Source organism: Gymnoscopelus braueri (genome assembly GCF_963280865.1).
Source record: "Gymnoscopelus braueri genome assembly, chromosome: 23".
NCBI lineage: Eukaryota > Metazoa > Chordata > Actinopteri > Myctophiformes > Myctophidae > Gymnoscopelus > Gymnoscopelus braueri.
This window is the reverse complement of record NC_137625.1, coordinates 4,905,438-4,923,038: the sequence shown is the minus strand read 5'-3', so window position 1 is coordinate 4,923,038 and position 17,601 is coordinate 4,905,438. Positions and strand designations below refer to the sequence as shown.

The 17,601-nt window shown below is 42.5% G+C and overlaps 2 protein-coding genes across 6 annotated transcripts in view; one reads left to right on the top strand and one right to left on the bottom strand.

The window, feature by feature from the left end:
* LOC308079306 (NACHT, LRR and PYD domains-containing protein 3-like) overlaps nucleotides 1–17,601 on the bottom strand; it is a 201,639-nt gene that overhangs the window by 5,949 nt on the left and 178,089 nt on the right. For 4 of the 5 annotated variants that reach the window (XM_080420727.1, XM_080420731.1, XM_080420728.1 and 1 more), the window contains 6 exons: nucleotides 15,167–15,407; nucleotides 14,792–14,850; nucleotides 12,649–14,602; nucleotides 11,736–11,900; nucleotides 10,159–10,311; nucleotides 9,699–9,751 (listed from right to left, as the gene is read on the bottom strand). In XM_080420727.1, coding sequence (XP_080276853.1) covers nucleotides 9,699–9,751; nucleotides 10,159–10,311; nucleotides 11,736–11,900; nucleotides 12,649–14,602; nucleotides 14,792–14,850; nucleotides 15,167–15,407 — 2,625 coding nt within the window. The remainder of the gene's footprint in view (nucleotides 1–9,698; nucleotides 9,752–10,158; nucleotides 10,312–11,735; nucleotides 11,901–12,648; nucleotides 14,603–14,791; nucleotides 14,851–15,166; nucleotides 15,408–17,601) is intronic. The other variant, XM_080420730.1, reaches the window with a different exon arrangement.
* dusp16 (dual specificity phosphatase 16) overlaps nucleotides 1–17,601 on the top strand; it is a 182,731-nt gene that overhangs the window by 86,879 nt on the left and 78,251 nt on the right. The window lies entirely within an intron of this gene.

Below are 17,601 nucleotides of genomic sequence, written 5' to 3'. Positions count from 1 at the left end.
ATCTCCCACGATTTTGTAACCCTATTTTTTACACCCAGTGCCAATTGTCTATGTAATCCTGGGCACTACCTTCCTTCTGCCAACCTAGGGGGGCCAGGGCCGAGCTCATGCCTCCTTCAATGCATGAGAGCCAACTGACCTTCTTGTCACCTGACAGGGGAGGGTTTCCCTGGTTGGACGTAGCGCGTGGAAGGAACACGTTATTCCAACCAGTTCCCTTCCCCTCCATCAGGCGCCCCGGCTGGCCAGGGGGAGGCAGTATAGTGACCAGGATTACTGCATGTTTTTGTGAGGGTACCTACCCTAGGAGACACGGGGAGAACATGCAAACTCCACACAGAAAGGCCCTTTCGCCAACCCCACCTAGGGTATGGGCACTGATGACGCGGAGGAGAGAACACACCCCCAGCGCCCACAGCGTCCCCTGCGGGAATCGAACCCAGGACCTTCTAGCTGTGAGGCGACAGCACTACCGACTGTGCCACCGTGCCCCCGAATATTGACTTTCTCATCAATTAATATTCACATTTAGATATTCTGTTCAATTGATTGATCCGTCGCCTCCTCTCCCAATACACACAAACCTGTTTGTGATCGACTGTGATGGCTTTGAAGATCCACATGTCCACCGCTTGGTTACCAATGATCTACGAGCTTGTAGATCTGCTATTTCTATTTTAAATAAAGCTTATCTGCAAGATGATCTACAAGCTCACAACGCCTCAAGTGGATCTACAAGCTCACAATGTGGGGCGGTGTGAGCTTGAAGCTCACAACACGTTATGATGCAACATGTTTTTGCCATGAAGACGATCTAAAGCTCACAGTGAATAACTATACGACTAGTTTTCAACTTGTAGATCTACTATTTTTGTTATTTTGAAACACATCCAATCTACAAGCTGACAATGCATTGTGATGCGACACATTGAGAGCTTTGTAGATCAGCTATTTCTGATATGTTTGAATTATAGCCGATCTACAAGACAGACAGACAGACAGACAGACAGACAGACAGACAGACAGACAGACAGACAGACAAGATTTAAGTTAAAGCTGCCACACGTTGAGCTTGTAGATCTGCTATTTTGTGCTATTTTAAAAGTTTAACAGATCTACAACCTGATCTATAAGCTCACAACGCTGTGTGATGAGAGACGTGCGCTTGTAGATCGGGAAATTGGAACCATAGGCGATTTACAAGCTACAACACATTATGATGTGACACATTGTGAGCTTGTAGATCGGTTTTATTTGTATTTATTTTTTATATATAACTGATCTACAAGGCGTAGCAGGGTGACGTGTTGTGAGCGTCCAGGACTCTCTCCAGGGTTCAAAGTACAACATGTACAACAGATTAAGCAGGTCTATCTCTCTAAGAGTAAAACTACTCATAAAGTACTGGCCCTTAGAGCTCCTTAGAGTAGGCAAATGTAACCAAATGGACTGAATTTAATGAACTAACTATAGGCACTAAGTAGTTCTGGATAAAGACCAGATTGTAAATGTTTAAGTAATTTTCATACTTTCTATTTAAGGGACATTCAAGCTTATTCTATATAACAGTGAAAGTTAGAACTACATGAAACATTGCATTTCAATAAAGATCACTTAGTAAGCTTAGTAAGGAAGTCTATATGAACATATTAGATAACCCTATGGACCCCATTATTTTATGCACCCGACAAACCTAAAATACTGTTCTAACACAGTAGGTATGTAGTAGTATGTCAGCTATAGGCTACTCCATATGAAGTCTAGTCTAGCTGTTGCAGCTATATATAAGAGCTACAATAAGAGACATTGACAATGACATTAAATTGCATGTTTTCAACTTGATGAATAACACATGCCACAGTACTTTGCTTCCACAGAGCTATAGTTTGAGTGTGCGCTCTCGGCTATCACTTTAACTGACGGGGGAACAACTTTGTTCCCCCATAAATTGCGTTGCAGTAATCTGATCCCTGGTCAGTCAGTCTATCGTAGCAGCACTTGATTCTTGCAGCCTGAGCCTTCTTTAACACCCACAGCCAGAGCCAGCTTACAAAGATCAACGATTTGTTGTGTATAAGCTTGTCTGGCACCTAGATGATGGAGTTGAGAGAGCAACAGCACGTAACAGAACTAGAGCGGTCATTGCAGCGAGAGGCAAGCATGCAGCCAATACACAACAACGATAGCGCAACATAATCCGAATGATGGGGTGCTAGACCAGGGCCGTTTGTGGAAAAATTAAATAGACCAGCAAGATATGAAACCACTTTAAAAGAAACACGCACAGCTGAGATTAATACACGGTTTGATTAGAGTCAGCTAGAGCCCTGAGCTGCAGTATGTGATGGTGATCACTTTACTTCAAGTGTCTCAAACTAAAGACATTAAGACCTTCTTTGCTAGAAAGATGCATTCCAGATAATGTACAGAGTGCTGCGTTCATCCCAAACAGAAACCTGTTCATCAATTGCAATGGTACACTACAGTATCACATACTGTACATGGGCATGTGTGCACATGCAACAGCCACCCATGTGAATGGCAACGCATCTACTTAGCTAACACCCAATGCAAACTCATTCATATTAATTAGTCTAATAGTTTGGTTTTCAATTTGGCTTTTGTATTTTGCATGATATCCTAGTTGTTTATATTTGTGAAATAACCTTATTTAGGCTATTCTTTGAGACACACATACGGGTATTTCGGGGCGGTATTTCATGGACAACACAGCTTTCACCATTGGAACTGCATTACGCAACGCACACATTGTTACAATAAGAATTTGTGGGGGTATTTCGTCATAGCGCAACATATGGTGAAATATTGTAGTGCAGGTCATCATAACGACCACCGATCTTGTGAAAAATGAAAACAGGACCGCCAATTATTCTAAACTTTCCGGGATTCTGCCAATAATAATATTCTTTGAGACATATCCGAGTTTTTGCCGGATCAAACAAGGAATCATGTGACGTTCCCCTATTTGCTCATACTAGGACATGACGTATGTGCAGGCAGAATAATATTATTATTAATAAATAATAGGCTATTGGGGGGGGGGGGGGCAGGGTCATTCCAGAATTGGAGGACATTTTACGTCCCACCCATGAAATTTCTAATAATCAATGTACAAAATGCTAAATCATGCAGTTATTGTGTAACTTTTACTTGTCCTGAGACCAAATATAAATAGAGAAAAGATTGCTTGAAGATATTTTTAAAAATACCAAATAACCCCCTAAAATGCTGCTTTTCTCTTGTCCCACCCCCTTGGTGACCAAATTGAATCTCAGATAAAACTGTTAAGATGACATTTAAATCTCCTTTCTTTTGTACTATTTTGTTCATAGATGTCTCTTTTTTAATCAACATAATATTTTAAATAAGTATTATTACGCAAGGAATCTGTGTCCCACAACTTGCAAGCAACCCTGTTACCTTTTTAGCATGGTAGAAGAAAAAGTGTGAGTCACTGATACACTGGTAGTGACATCATCAAACACTTTACTAACAGCATGGGTAGAGCAAAGGTATGTCCTCTGTTCTATTTTTCATATTTGTATAACCTTGTCGGCCTTAATTGAATGTCTCAATCTATCTCGGGTAACACTGTTATGCATATTATCATCTATAGACAAATACTTGAAAAAAATCTTTACTTATTTACTTAAAGTTGTACTAGGTAACTTTTACAAAAAAAATAAAGTTAAATTGTATATCTTTTGTGAGTGGCAAATGTTTCACAACGCCCACTGCATGAATTTCACCCCCGAAAGACTTTTCTATTATATTTTCTATTGAAGCGGTGGCGGGCCGTCCTTCCCGCGAAAATGACGTCATCCGGCCGGAAAACAGAAACGGAAATGCACCGGTTTCCTGTTTGGAACTACCGCACCGGTTTCCTGTTTGGCCAGGGTCTACCGCGCAACAACAAAAAGGAATCTCACGCTGTTTTTAAGACCTTATAGGATTTGAAGATGAAAAAACAACAGCAAAAGAAAACACAGCTCACGGTAACTAATGCTCCACTGGCTAAGAGAAACAATCCGCAGATAGTATAAAACAATTAAAATCACTATTTTTGAAACGCTTCCGGTGAAAACAAATGGAATTCTGGGTAATGCAGGCCTACGGAAAATACATGCAGTGACGGTAGTGACCAGCAGAGGCTGCTAAAAGCTGTTATTTGTGGACCTGCCTTGTATTGCTTTAAGTAAGTTTGTCCTCTTGATAAATAGCAACAGCTAGCTCAACAGCTAGCTTCTATTCCTGAGAAAAAGCTAACATTAGCATGGATTTGCAATCCTGTTACTTACAACCCTGTTACCCTGTTGATTAGAGTAACAGGGTTGTACAACATTAACAGGGTTGCATTAATAGAATAAAAAAAACTTATTTATGGTTCAATTAAAAACATTACATAATCTAAACTAATTTAGGTTAATCTACATATTTTAAACATTCATGCATTTTACAGACCATATTGTTTCCTTTCATTTTCACCATGTAGTCAAAATGAGTTACAGTTGTTTGGTGGCAGTGGTGGGATGGTATGCCTTTATGAATTGGACATCTGTGAAGTAGACCATATGGTCGTGGAAGAGGCTGAGTTACCAGGTTGAACCCAGTTGAACAGAGGAGGAAAGAAAGTGTTTGGCCTAGGGGAGCATGGAGTTGGGCCTACCAGAGCCGTCTGGGAGAAATGCGGGGCCCTGTGCGAAGTCGCGTGCGCGCGTCGAGTCCCCAACCCCCCCACCGCCCCCACCCCATTATTTGCATTTACTTAATAAATGTGATTCTGTTCATTAAAAAAAATAAAAATAACAAAAAATTACGTTTTTTTTACTTTTTCTTTTTTTTCTTTTTTTTTGCGGGGCTCCCCCAAGCGCGGGGCCCTGTGCGGCCGCACAGTTCGCACACCCCTTCCTGCGGCCCTGGAGCCTACAGTTAAAGGAGACGTCGTCTCTGTTCCTGATCCACCTGACAGTTTCTCTGATAGCCGCCAAACTAAGTGATTAAGGACCAGTGGTGCGACCAAAAGAGGCTACATTACTCCAATGGTAGCCTCGATCTCCAGGCTTTTATTGCTTAGTTTTGCTAAAAAATAAAAGCCTGGCCCAACTATAGCCTGTCCTGGGTATGAGGAAGTGTTTCATTTCCCAACCAACCAGAGTGCAGTGGGCGTCGCTCGTAATGTTGTGTTAACGGGGCGGGGGTTGACGGACAGATCGGTGAACCAATGGGATCAGGCGCCGTCTCTCGCCGGCTCTATACACACGCCCCTTTATACACGAAATCAGGAGGGTTGCAGCAGGCTACTCCAATGGCAACACCTGTTGATACTAGCTTCATGGAAGAGATGAGGAACTTTATGTGTCATTCTAAATCTAAACAGACTGAAGAAATTGCTTAACCAAATCAGACAGATAACAGACCAGATGCAGTCAGCGTCTGTAAAGATTGGACGTTAAAAGAACAATATTCTCTTCCAACATCTGGCCGTAACCAAGTCTAAACAGCTTCTGGTGCAATGGACACAGAGACATCACGACAGCCCATGCCACTGGATCAGAGACCTGATAATCCACCTAACCGAAATCCAGCCTCTCATGTTTCAGAACCGAGAATCCCGGACATCAGATTGTCCGGGATTGTCAGATTAAAACAGCAGTACTAAACAAATAAAATGCTGCTGAAGAGACTTATCGACAGAGGTTCTGCAGCACCATTGTTCCAGCAGAGGAGACTGTCAGAGAGATCTGACTGAAGGGGCTGTACAAGCGATGGATGCGTCCAGGCAGTCGTACCAAGGACGAGATTGGAGAGGTCATCATTCTACTACTACTATGATACTACTTGCTGGGGAGGGAGTTCAAGCTGCTGACTGACCACTGAGCCCTAAAATGGATGCACTCGATGCACCATCAGAATGCCTGCATCCTCCGGTGGTGTCTATAGCCCTCCAACCATACCAGTTCCCTTTTAAGCATTTTCAGGGTAGGAAAAAACATACTATTTTTCAAGGTTACCTGAGGTGTGAGCAGTGTTGGGAAAGTTCACTTTTTACATGAACTAATTCAGTTCATAGTTCACAAATTTTAAAATGAACTAGTTCAGTTCAAAGTTCAACATTTTTAACTAAAGTTCATGGTTCCAAAAATGTATTATTTAGTAAAAAAAAATTCAATATGTTGCTGCGAGCAATTTTTTATCAAAATTATTGTCACAGCCCATATAAAACCACAGACAGCAATTATTTTATCAGTTTTAACACAGATTATTAGGCCTACTATTACTAATAGTATTACTAATATTATATTATATATATATATATAATAAGGGTCTCTCTCTCTCTCAGCTAAGGGGTCCTTGACCTGAAAAACATTGAAGACCCAGGCCTGTGTTATTATATTATATGAATATAATCCAGGATTATGCCAGTTTTAAAAACATAGCAGACCTACAAGCCCACAATGAGTTGCATCCACGACGCGTTGTGAGCTTGTATGTCTGCTATTTTAGGTACGGGACACCGTCGTGCTGCTAAGAATAAATTAGGCTCTAGCCCAGAGAGAACAGCAGCAGCAGCAGCAGCTGAGAGAAAGAAACGGCACCAACAGTGAAAAGTTGTGAAAAATACTTTGTTTTAAACACAAGCAGTACACCCGGTCCCAGCAATGTTGTTGTTCATACGTGTGTGTAGTTAATACAGCGCAGAAGCTTTCTTTTATTACAAAATGATTTTGCGTTGGAGACAGCTGTGGATCATTATCACTCAGCGTACTACAATGACACAACAACTGATAAACGGACAGGGATTTTATAAAGCTAAGAGGTGCTTCTCTTGCATTTTTAACCCGAGGGGCTATCTGTAATCATGGGTGCTGCATAGTAGTCTGTAGTCTGCACGTAGATTGAGTTCACTCCGCGCTGCACAGATGAATGTCAGACACCGCCTGGCTTTTCTTTTTTTTGGCGTTCATGGTGCCTCGGAAACACAGGATAGGATGAAATACAACATGACAAACCGATGTAACCATGGACATTTGGGACACTCTTTAACGAAGTTATACTGTGAGAGAACGCCGTTCACAAACGCCAGAATGAACACGTTCACAATAACGTTCATCTAGCGGATATACAGTACGTTCAGTTCATGTTCGCCCAAAATATGAACGAGTTCATGAACGATCCTTCATTGAACGCGTTCAGGCACAACACTGGGTGTGAGCCAAAGGGAGAAGGGGTGAAACATGTCATGGAGGCTCATTTCTCCATTCCCAAGATTCCAAACATGTAATCCCATTCATATTCATGTATTAGGTCATTGATTGTGTAATGTTTGCAAGAGGAAGGTTCAAATGCCTTTTGCTCATGTTTTCACTTTTCACTTGCCTACAGACTTTAATTCTTGGACATAACCCTTTAAGAAGGAGGAGTATTTATCTCCTTTAAGTTGTCATGTGATTTTATGGTTGTATTATTAATTTCAAAGAATAACATTAACACACATACTGTGTTTATTAACATTAACACAGTTTGTGTTAATGTCTGCATGTTATGGTTAATGGTTATGTCCTCTAACTTAATAGGCTTGGCATAATTGAGGTGTGATCAATGTAAGTGGAACTACTTAGTAGAGTCTTTCCTGCTTGGTCAGTTAGCTGGTGACCAGGTATAAAAGGTGTTTGAAAACTAGTAATCAAGTTGGGTTGATGTTGGTGAGATATGTGTCTTGTGTGAGCTCCTGTTTGCAAAATAAAACCTTGATTGATAGAACCTTGAACAGCACTGCTGCCTCCTGGTCCATTTTCCATTTCCACACTACCTACCAACTATCCATGTGTAACATATTAAAAGTTATTCAAATAATTTTCTGTTAACAAAAGTTATTAAAAGACTAATTATGTGGTATGGAGCATTTATTTGTCCAACTGACAATAATCTATAATCAAAAGTAATGTAGCTATTCAACCCTGTTAGTGTAATTTCCCTGTTACCTTATCATTTTAATCAAAAATAAGCATAAATTACTTCCTCAGCACATAAGGGTTTGACCTTTTGTCCTTTAAAGAGTTTAAGTAATTATGTGCATAATGGGTTAGAGCAAATATATGAAAATGAATACTTATATTAGTAAAGTGAAACATGCCACTATTGAAAAGTTGTGCAATACAGATTTCTTAAATTAATTGAAATAAATTCATATCTGAAATCAAATGGTTATTCAGAGAGAATGTTACTTCCTTAACCTAATGGTAAAGGAATTATATATTAAAAATTGCCTTTGATGCCTGAGCTGAGCCGAACAAGGTTTTGATGTTGTTTAATATCTATTATTGATGAATATATAACAGAAAATTGTCAAATAGAAGGTTCATTTTTCAAAAATTCTGACGTCCAAATATCCTCCAAATCTGGAATGATCAGCCAGGTAAAATCCTGCCTAGGGCACCAAATTGCTTAGGGTCAGTACTGGACACCTCACATTGCTGGGCCCGGGGTATGGGAAGCCAGTCAGTCTGCCCGGAATGTCTCAAAGTAGAAAACTTCTCTGCGCTGCTTACATTAAGTGCAAGGCATCAACTGTCATGATGACAGGCCATCATGAGGGCTGGTCCAATGTCCTTCTCAAAACTCAAAAGTGTCTCTTCCCTGTCAATATACCCTCAGATCCGGAAGCTGAGAAAGCAGTTGGTTTTTCAGTCTGGTGGTTTCAATCTGTTTCTCTACAGTCATATCAAACAGCTTCTGACTGACCTTCCCAGTAGTCTGCCCCATCACAAACAATACATAACTGCACCACATCTGTCACAAGGACAAACACACTGACGCTAAAATTAACCAACTCAATTCACCACAGGGACACCACCAAGCGTTCATTTGCAAATGTCAACTGATTGCTTATTTTTGGTTCAATTTGTACATTGACCTTTGATCTAAACGCATGTTCATGAATGCTGGTGATCTCAAAAGTGTCACCAAATGAAAGGGAATCCCCAATTTGGTTGGAAATTATACATTAAATGTTTTGTCTATAGTATTTGGTTCCAAGCGCAAGTTTTGGATTTGACCTCTCGTGATCCTCAGAGGTCAAATCTGACTCCCCTCCACATCTGAAAATAAAGGCATATGCTAACTACGCTGAAAGTGTCATGCTTCTATCAAAAACTGCACAATTAGCTAAAATATCAGTTATAGGCTACTAAGAGAGAGATCTATTGACTGACATTGTTCCTGTCTTGCTGGTGTTAAGGACCAGGCCAAGAGCAGAGAAACACCTGTATTGACTGAAAGCTACTGAAGAGTTTTCAGGACTCCACACCTCATCGGATACGTCTTTAACATTCTCTGTTGTTCACAAAATTATTTAGTTGATTGTTCTTAGGCATTATTTAATAAACACTCTTTTGTAATACGTTTACCCTGGTCTCCTCTCCCCAATGTTTGTCATGGCAAGAGACAGCTGTGACAATGGTGCTTCTTATTGATATATCTTGCCTTTGTATTGCTGTATACGACAGTTCTTTCCTTACTCTGTATATGTAACTCTTAACTGCTGTGCTGCCTCTAGGTGACTGAGATTCCCCCCCGGGATTAATAAAGGTATCCATCCATCCATCAGGGGCCAGTATAAAGTATCAATGTGTGACAGACAGACAGACAGACAGACAGACAGACAGACAGACACTCACATCTTGTAAGGAGCTGAGGATTATTCCAGTCTTCATGTCCTCCGTGTTTCACTCTTTAGAAAGTACACATTTTGTCCGGGAGTTAAGTAATATATAAATATATATTATTTGTAATGTACTTACATGAACATTAGTGTTAACAAAACATATTTTGTGATTACTTGTTATGTCGTAAAAGAAAAGGGAAATAAACGGTTTATGTATAACATGAAAGGAATGCTGGGGGTGAATTGAAATACAAATTAGAAATTAAAAGTCACTCAAATAATACTAATACTACTACTACTACTACTAATAATAATAATAATTGCTGTATGATCCAATTGCATGCAGCTTTATTCATTCACTTATTATTCATTCACTTATGATTCATTACTCATTTTACTCATATTCACCCCCATTGAAACATTCTAATAGAAACAGAGAACTAACAAACATGAACACAGTTCATTCTACTCACTGGAGAGTCTTCAGTCCAGAGAACAGCTGCAGAGCTGAGTCATTCAGGACGTTGAAACACAGGTCTAGTTCTTTGAGATGGAGGGATGGATTAGAACGTAGAGCTGAGGCCAGAACTTCACAGCATCTCTCTGACAACCAGCAATGAATCAGTCTAAATGAAGAATCAAACATCAGATATTACATTATTCCTGGGTAGAGAAACTAACCATTTAAAGGACCTGGTCTGACTGTCAGGGTTTTGGAGTAGAGATACAATACAAGAACTGAACCGTAACAGGCAGGAGTAACATTAACTAAATAATGATCTTAAAGAAGAAAGTAAACTTCCTGTTGATTTAGCCATTTTCTCTGGAAGACTGGAAGCGGACTGGTCTAAATGACTGACATCCCATAGCTCATACCCTCATATCACTATGGGGGTGAGAACTATGGGACACCAGTATTTGCTTTAAGAAGCATGTCAAAGAATTGATCAACAGCAGGTTGCAAGCCACCCTAAACGACCAAATTTAAAACAGATCCACTCAGCCCGCTCCCACCTGGAGAAGAGGAACTCCTACAAAGGGAGTACTGTTCATAGATTACAGCTCAGTGTTCAACACCATAATCCCCTGCAGACTTGACACTAAGCTCAGAAACCTCACCCCCAGCAGACTCACCCCCAGCCTGTGCAGCTGGATCCTGGACAGAATAATATGAGGAGGTGAGGGCCGTGTCCACAGAGAGTACCTTTTGAGCTGGCAGCACCAGTCTGCTATGTATTTCTATGGTAAAGACACACTGCTGTGCTCTTCTTCCTAGCGCCCAAGCATATCGCTTCAGCGCTCCCAACGGCCAGAGTTTTTGGCACAGCACCCTGGGCGCTTCAAGCTTGAAACAGTTCAACCTTTGTAAAATGGTGCATTTATATAGCGCTTCTATCCGAAGCGCTTTACATTGATTGTGCCATTAACCCATTCACACACACATGCATACACCGATGGCGGAGGAAACCATGCAAGGCACCAACCTGCTCATCTGGAGCAATTAGGGGTTCAGCGTCTTGCTCAAGGACACTTCGACACTAACTCTAGGGGAGCGCCCCAGCCCGGGATCGAACTGGGAATCTTGCGATTTTCCAGTTCACTCTACCCGGCCACTCTACCCCTGAGCCACTGCCGCCCCGTAAAGGCTCTATTGATCCTCCTGGCTGTGTCTGACAAGCCGGTGATTTACAAACCGACATTGAATCGTTACCACAACCATGAGAAGTCCATGTTTACATTGTTTCAGCTAAACTATTTGGTCTTATAACATAGATCAGGACATTTGAACAATTTGAGCAGTTTGAATGTTGCGGTGTCAATACACGCTGCATGTGAGTGCTATGGACATGATATCCACTATGGACATGATATCCACTATGGATCACTATGGACATAATATCCACTATGGCGCTCCTCAACTCAAAAGTAGTTCTCAGTGGACATGTGTATCTCAACATGGCTTTACAAACTGTGGTCAGTACACTTCATCATTATTCACATAATAAAACAGAACTGTATAAAAAATGTATAACTGTTGAATGAATCTGACCTGAGAATCTCTAGACAACAATGTGGACTCTTCAATCCAGCGCACAGCAGCTCCAGTGAAAGTTTGTTGTAACTCAGGTCCAGTTCTTTTAAATGTGAAGGATTAGAGCTGAGAGCTGAAGCCACAACTTCACAGTGTGTCTCACTGAGGTTACAGCCAACAAGTCTGTAAATACATATTCAATGTAAAATCAGAGAAGATCAAAATAACTTTGACCCTGTTCACTGTCAAGGATAATAGAATGCATGTCAGTGGGTGGGGAAACAAAATCAACGATAGTTTTACAAGCTATAAATGTAGGTGTGTGTGTGTGTGTGTGTGTGTGTGTGTGTGTGTGTGTGTGTGTGTGTGTGTGTGTGTGTGTGTGTGTGTGTGTGTCAGCATGACACTTAATCAGCATCTGAAATGCATTTGATCCTTCACTCAAAAGCTATTCTGAAACTCAGGTTACGTTTTCAGCAGTATATATTTATAGGCTAGCTACCTGTCCATGTTCAGTTGTTGTTGTAATTATTCCATATAAAGACAAGCACAGACCACAAAGAGGTGAAATTGCCCCCCATTACTCTGGTTGGGACCATGTTAATATCATTGTTTGGAGAGACGGAGTGTTGACGGGTTAAATTGCGTTAACTGCTGTCTATTATTTCTTTAAGTACCAACAACAAAGCTGCATGCTAGACTAGACAGCGTTAGTATGCATGCATATCACCCAGGCATTCACAGTCACACCGCTTGATTTGATGTGGCGGGTAAGCAGTCTTGTGGGCACACACGTGTCGTGCACAGCAGTGCATCTGCGGGCACGTGTGTTTTGGTCAGAAAAGGTGGTCATAGGCTGTAGCGAGTGTTAGGGAGAAGTATGTTTGTATTCTGAAATGGCAAACAAAACAAAAAAAATAAGAAAACAAACCGAGCCTTTCTGACGTTCCTCACAGCTGGGACCAGTCTCTGTCGCCCCTTCGTTGATGTGTTGTATGTGTCCAGGTCCAACTCATCCAGAATCTCCTCTGACATCTGCAGCATGGTGGCCAGAGCTGAACACTGGGTCTCAGAGAGTTCCTTCCCTGATCTGTTCTCTGACTCCAGGTACTGTTGGATCCCCTGACTTAATGAATGGTCCTTCATCTCCATCAAACACTGGAAGATGTTGATACATCTTTCAGGAGAGATGTTGTCATCATTCATCTCCTTCAGGTTGTTGATGGCTCTCTGGATCTCCTTTGGACCGTTCTCTTTCTGACGCAGCAGGCCTCCTAACAGACTCTGGTTGGACTCCAATGAGAGACCATGAAGGAAGCGGACAAAGAGGTCCAGGTGGCCACTTTCACTCTTCAGAGCTTTTTTCATAGCTGCCTTCAGGAAGTCAGAGAGGGACCTGAAACAGTCTGAACTGTCACTGTCTGAACTGTCACTGTCTGAACTGTCACTGTTAGGATTGTCATCTTTCAGGAATGTCTTCAGTACCTCCATGTTCCCTCTTTTGAACCAGTGGTGCCATAGCCTCTTGTTCCTCTGTGTGAAACAGTGGTACAGGTAGACTGCAGCCAGAAACTCTTGGATGCTCAGGTGAACAAAGCAGTAGACAGTTTTGTGGAAGCAAGCACCGTCTGCTCTGAAGAACGATGTGCACATGCCTGAGTTCAGCAAGTCTTTGTTCACATCAAGACCACAGGCTTCCAGGTCTTTCTGGTAGAACAGGATATTATCCTTGACCAGTTGGTCAAACGCCAGCTTGCCCAGCTTCAAAAGAACCTTTCTTTCGGCCTTTATGAGCTTCTCTTTGTTTGTCTCATCTGATTTACCATATTTCTTCTGCTTCCTCTTTGTCTGAACTATCAGGAATTCACAGTACAGCTCAACCAGGGTCTCAGGCAGCTTGTCTGTCATTGTTCTGTGCTGCACAACAACAGCAATGATCCAACAGAAGACTGGGATTTCACACATGGCGGAGAGGGTCTTTGATTTCTTGATATGTGACATGATTAAGCTGGTCATTGAGCTGGCTTGGTTCTCATCACCGAAGATCTCCATGAACCTCTTCTTGAAGTACTCCTCCTTCTGGTCATCTCTGATGAACCCTCGTACTTCTGTCATCCTGTCAACAAAGTCCTCAGGGATCTGATCGACTGCTGCAGGTCGTGAGGTTATCCAGATGTGAGCAGAGGGAAGCAGTTTCCCCTTGATTAGGTTTACCAGCAGTACCTCCACTGGGAAGGATTCGGTGACTTGATCCGACTTGGTGACTTGGTCTGAGAGGTCATCTTTAGTGAAATGCATCCGGAGCCGGTTTTCATCGAGCCCATCAAACACAAACGTCACTTTGAAGGGACTTTTGTTGTAGTTGTCTGACTCCTGCAATGTGTTGAAGATTTCATTAAGAGCTTCTTCCTCAATGCAGTTGGTTTCCTCGATGCATTTGTGAATTAGCTTTGCCAAACAAAAGCTTTCTCCCTCGAGAAGATTTAACTGGCGGAACTTGAATGGGAACAAGAGATGGGGGTCTTGTGCAAAACATTCCTTGGTCCAGTCATATATATATTTGTGTACGAGGAAGGTTTTGCCAATACCTGCGACACCAACGGTCAGGACTGTTCTTTCGTTTATTCCAGAAGGGTCTTTAAATATGTCACTGAGTTCGAGGGTTTTTTCCAGTCCTGCCTTATTCATCTCCATCTGTCTGCCCTCATGATGTTTGTGCATGTCTTTGAAACTGGTGTTTATGTTGTAGAGAGGGACATATACGTCTTCAAACTTTATCTTGAGGTCATCGTCCAGTTTTACACGCAGATATGTCCTGCCCATCTTATCTTGAAGCTTGCCTTCATAGTCAGTAATGTGATGCCCTGCTATTTTCACCAACAAATCTGTAATGAACAAATTAAGCAATTCTTTAACATCTTTTCCCAGAAAGAAAGCGATCTATCAGACTTTCAGGACCTACCAGAGCTCTACCAACAACACAATAAACGATGTCTAGCATTCTCATTGTTGATAGGCTCGAGATTTTAACAATATTGTTTGGAAAACAGAGGTGATGTTTAAACAGCACTGACCTGAGACAGATACAGCTGCTCCTTTGGGTTGTAGTGGAGGAAAAGGCTTAGTGTCCCTGCTGTGAAATGCAAACAATTTGATAAATATACAAATCCCAAATACTATAATGTAAGTGAAAAAAAAAACTCAAGACAAAATACATTTTGTTTTTGTCTCTTGAAGATCACTTCACATGCAAAAGTTAGCATCACAATGACAAACATAAAAAGTACATGGAAATTCTGGTTGAAATCATTCATATTTGTAAGAATTACTGTATGAATACATTGATTGAAGTGTGGGTCTCTTGGAAAAGAATGATACATGATACTGAACATTTGATTGTACTAAAACAATGTTTGGCCTGAAGATGAATGTAAATGTTAATTACTTACAGATCATCAAGAAGAAGATTCTCATGTTCTTCTAGACCTTTGTAGAAAATGTCTTTGGCTTTGCTGGAGTTCAGGAGTGTATCGAGTTCCCTCATCATCTCCTGAGTGGTGGACTTAGACCTCACATTATCGTAGCCCTCTTTGGTGATGACACCCTTCTCAAGGAGCAGATCCAGGATGGGATTGACCATTTTCACTTTGTCAATCAGGGAACACCGGTGTTGGTCAACAAAGTGTTTCCCTGAAGATAAGTGGAATGAACATTAAGTTGTGGGTGAGACTATGTGGGTGAAGCATATTATTGTAACAATCCCCAAATGACAGTAGGAAGAGACGTAGTTACGGGTTAGATGCATCGGCTTTATTATCCAACATGAACTTTATCAGGTAGGTTACGCTAGGTTTAACAGGTTCGTAGATGTACAGAATGTAACAACACTCTCCAACCTATGTTCAACACACGTCACTTCCCCTGGAAGTCCCATCCTACAGTCTGGCAACACCAAGAGTGCAATCCTATATTAAAATTGCCCAGAGCCACGGAGGTTGAGGGTCCGAATCCATCGTTGTGCATCCGGCCGTCTATACGAACACAATTGGTCTGTGTTCGGGAGAGGGAAGCCGGGTGGGAGGGTGATATCGGTCATTGCACGTACTCCTACAGTCAGTAGGGAGTGTTGGGCGGGAGGAGTAGGACAAAGGCTCTACGTTCTCCTGGTGGAGGCTCCTCACTAGCAGGTGAGTCAGTAGGATATGACAGCAGTGACAACACAAAAAAAAAATCAGAAATAAAATAAAATTGCCTAGGGTGGATCACAAACGTAACATGCGAGGCGCACCGTTGCTCCGATCCGCACCAAACATGGGACCAACACTGGTCAGGGGTCTGCCATCAGAATAGCCACACCAGGAACCACAGGCGCACCATTGGTCCGCCCCCTCTGTGTTCCCATTGGCTGGGAGCCATAAATCCAGTTCCCAGCATGCTAAATGCCCCAAACTTGGTAGTTGCTCTTAGATGGCCAATAGGGACAGGCTGTAATTGCTGAAGCCCCACCCTCTCTTTGTTCCTATTGGCTGGCCTTTAAACAGCCATTACTCCAGTTCCCAGCATGTTAAAGGCCCCAAACTTGTGGGTGCTCTTAGACGGCCAATAGGGACGGGCTGTAATTGTCTGATGCCCCACCCCCTCTGTGTTCTAATTGGCTGATGTTTAAACAGCCATAACTCCAGTTCCCAGTATACTAAATGCTTAAAACTTGGTGGGTGGTCCCACAGACTTCCAAATTTAATAAAAATTCCCTAGAAACTTCACCCACTCTCTGAGGGGTGTGGAGTTCAATGGTGCAACCCGGAAGTGGATCTGTTCACTTCCGGTTTTACCAGTAAGTGGTCGTGTTATAGCAGTGTTTAACACTTCAAATGGCCAAACTTCTGTGACCATTGCTCTTATCAGTGCAACATAGGACTAGGTTTGAAGGCCACATAGTGGCCTGAAAATCTAGTACACCAAAATTCCCAACAGGGTCGCTACACTTCCCCCCCCGCACAAAAGTCTTCATCCTCTAGCAATGGCATCGAAATGATTAAAAAAACTGCCTTCAGAGCAACAAAGACACCACATTAACTGAGCTAGTATACTGGGTTGCATTGCTCATGGGACAGCCTTGCATGACGTGCAAGAACCTATTGAACAGGAGGCACATGCATAGATTTAAAACAACTTTAAATTCACACCTCAACAAAGTTTACAAAGGCTCCCAACTCACACCAGGTGGATTAACATAGGAATGAGCCTAGATGCATGTCCTTGTGTGACCTGTAGTGTAGGTGTTAAGCGACGTGCGCGTGACGTCTTGCTCAAGGACACCTCGACACCAACTCTGGGGGAACCCGGGATCGAACTGGGAACCTTCCGGTTCCCAAGCAGCCACTGTACCTCCTGAGCCACTCTCTCCCCCTCAGGCTACAGCTGTGATATAACACCACCCCCCCCCACCCCCACACTGCTAGCGTCAGTGTCCAGCATGAAGGGCAAGGCGGGGTCAGGTGGGTCGAGTACAGAATGCCTCCTGACACTCCTCAGACCACACATAGTCTCTGTTCTTTTCTAGCAGCCGGTACAGGAGCAACGGTGGCAAAACCCTGCACATGTGTCCTATTGTACGAGGCCAGACCGACAACACTTTTCAACTGGCCCTGGTTCGTGGGGAGTGGGCCACTCCTTCACAGTCCGGACCTTTTCATCCATGGTGCCGATGCCCTCCACCCCCAGCTCGTGCCTCAAGAAGGTCACCTTCCTCTGCATTAAGTGGGGTGCAACATCAGACCCGTTGCTCTTATCTCCTGAACCCGCCTCAGGGACCCCAGGGCTGGCACGAAGGCACGGCTGTGCACCAGGATGTCGTCCAGGTACACCAGACACTCGTGGCGGG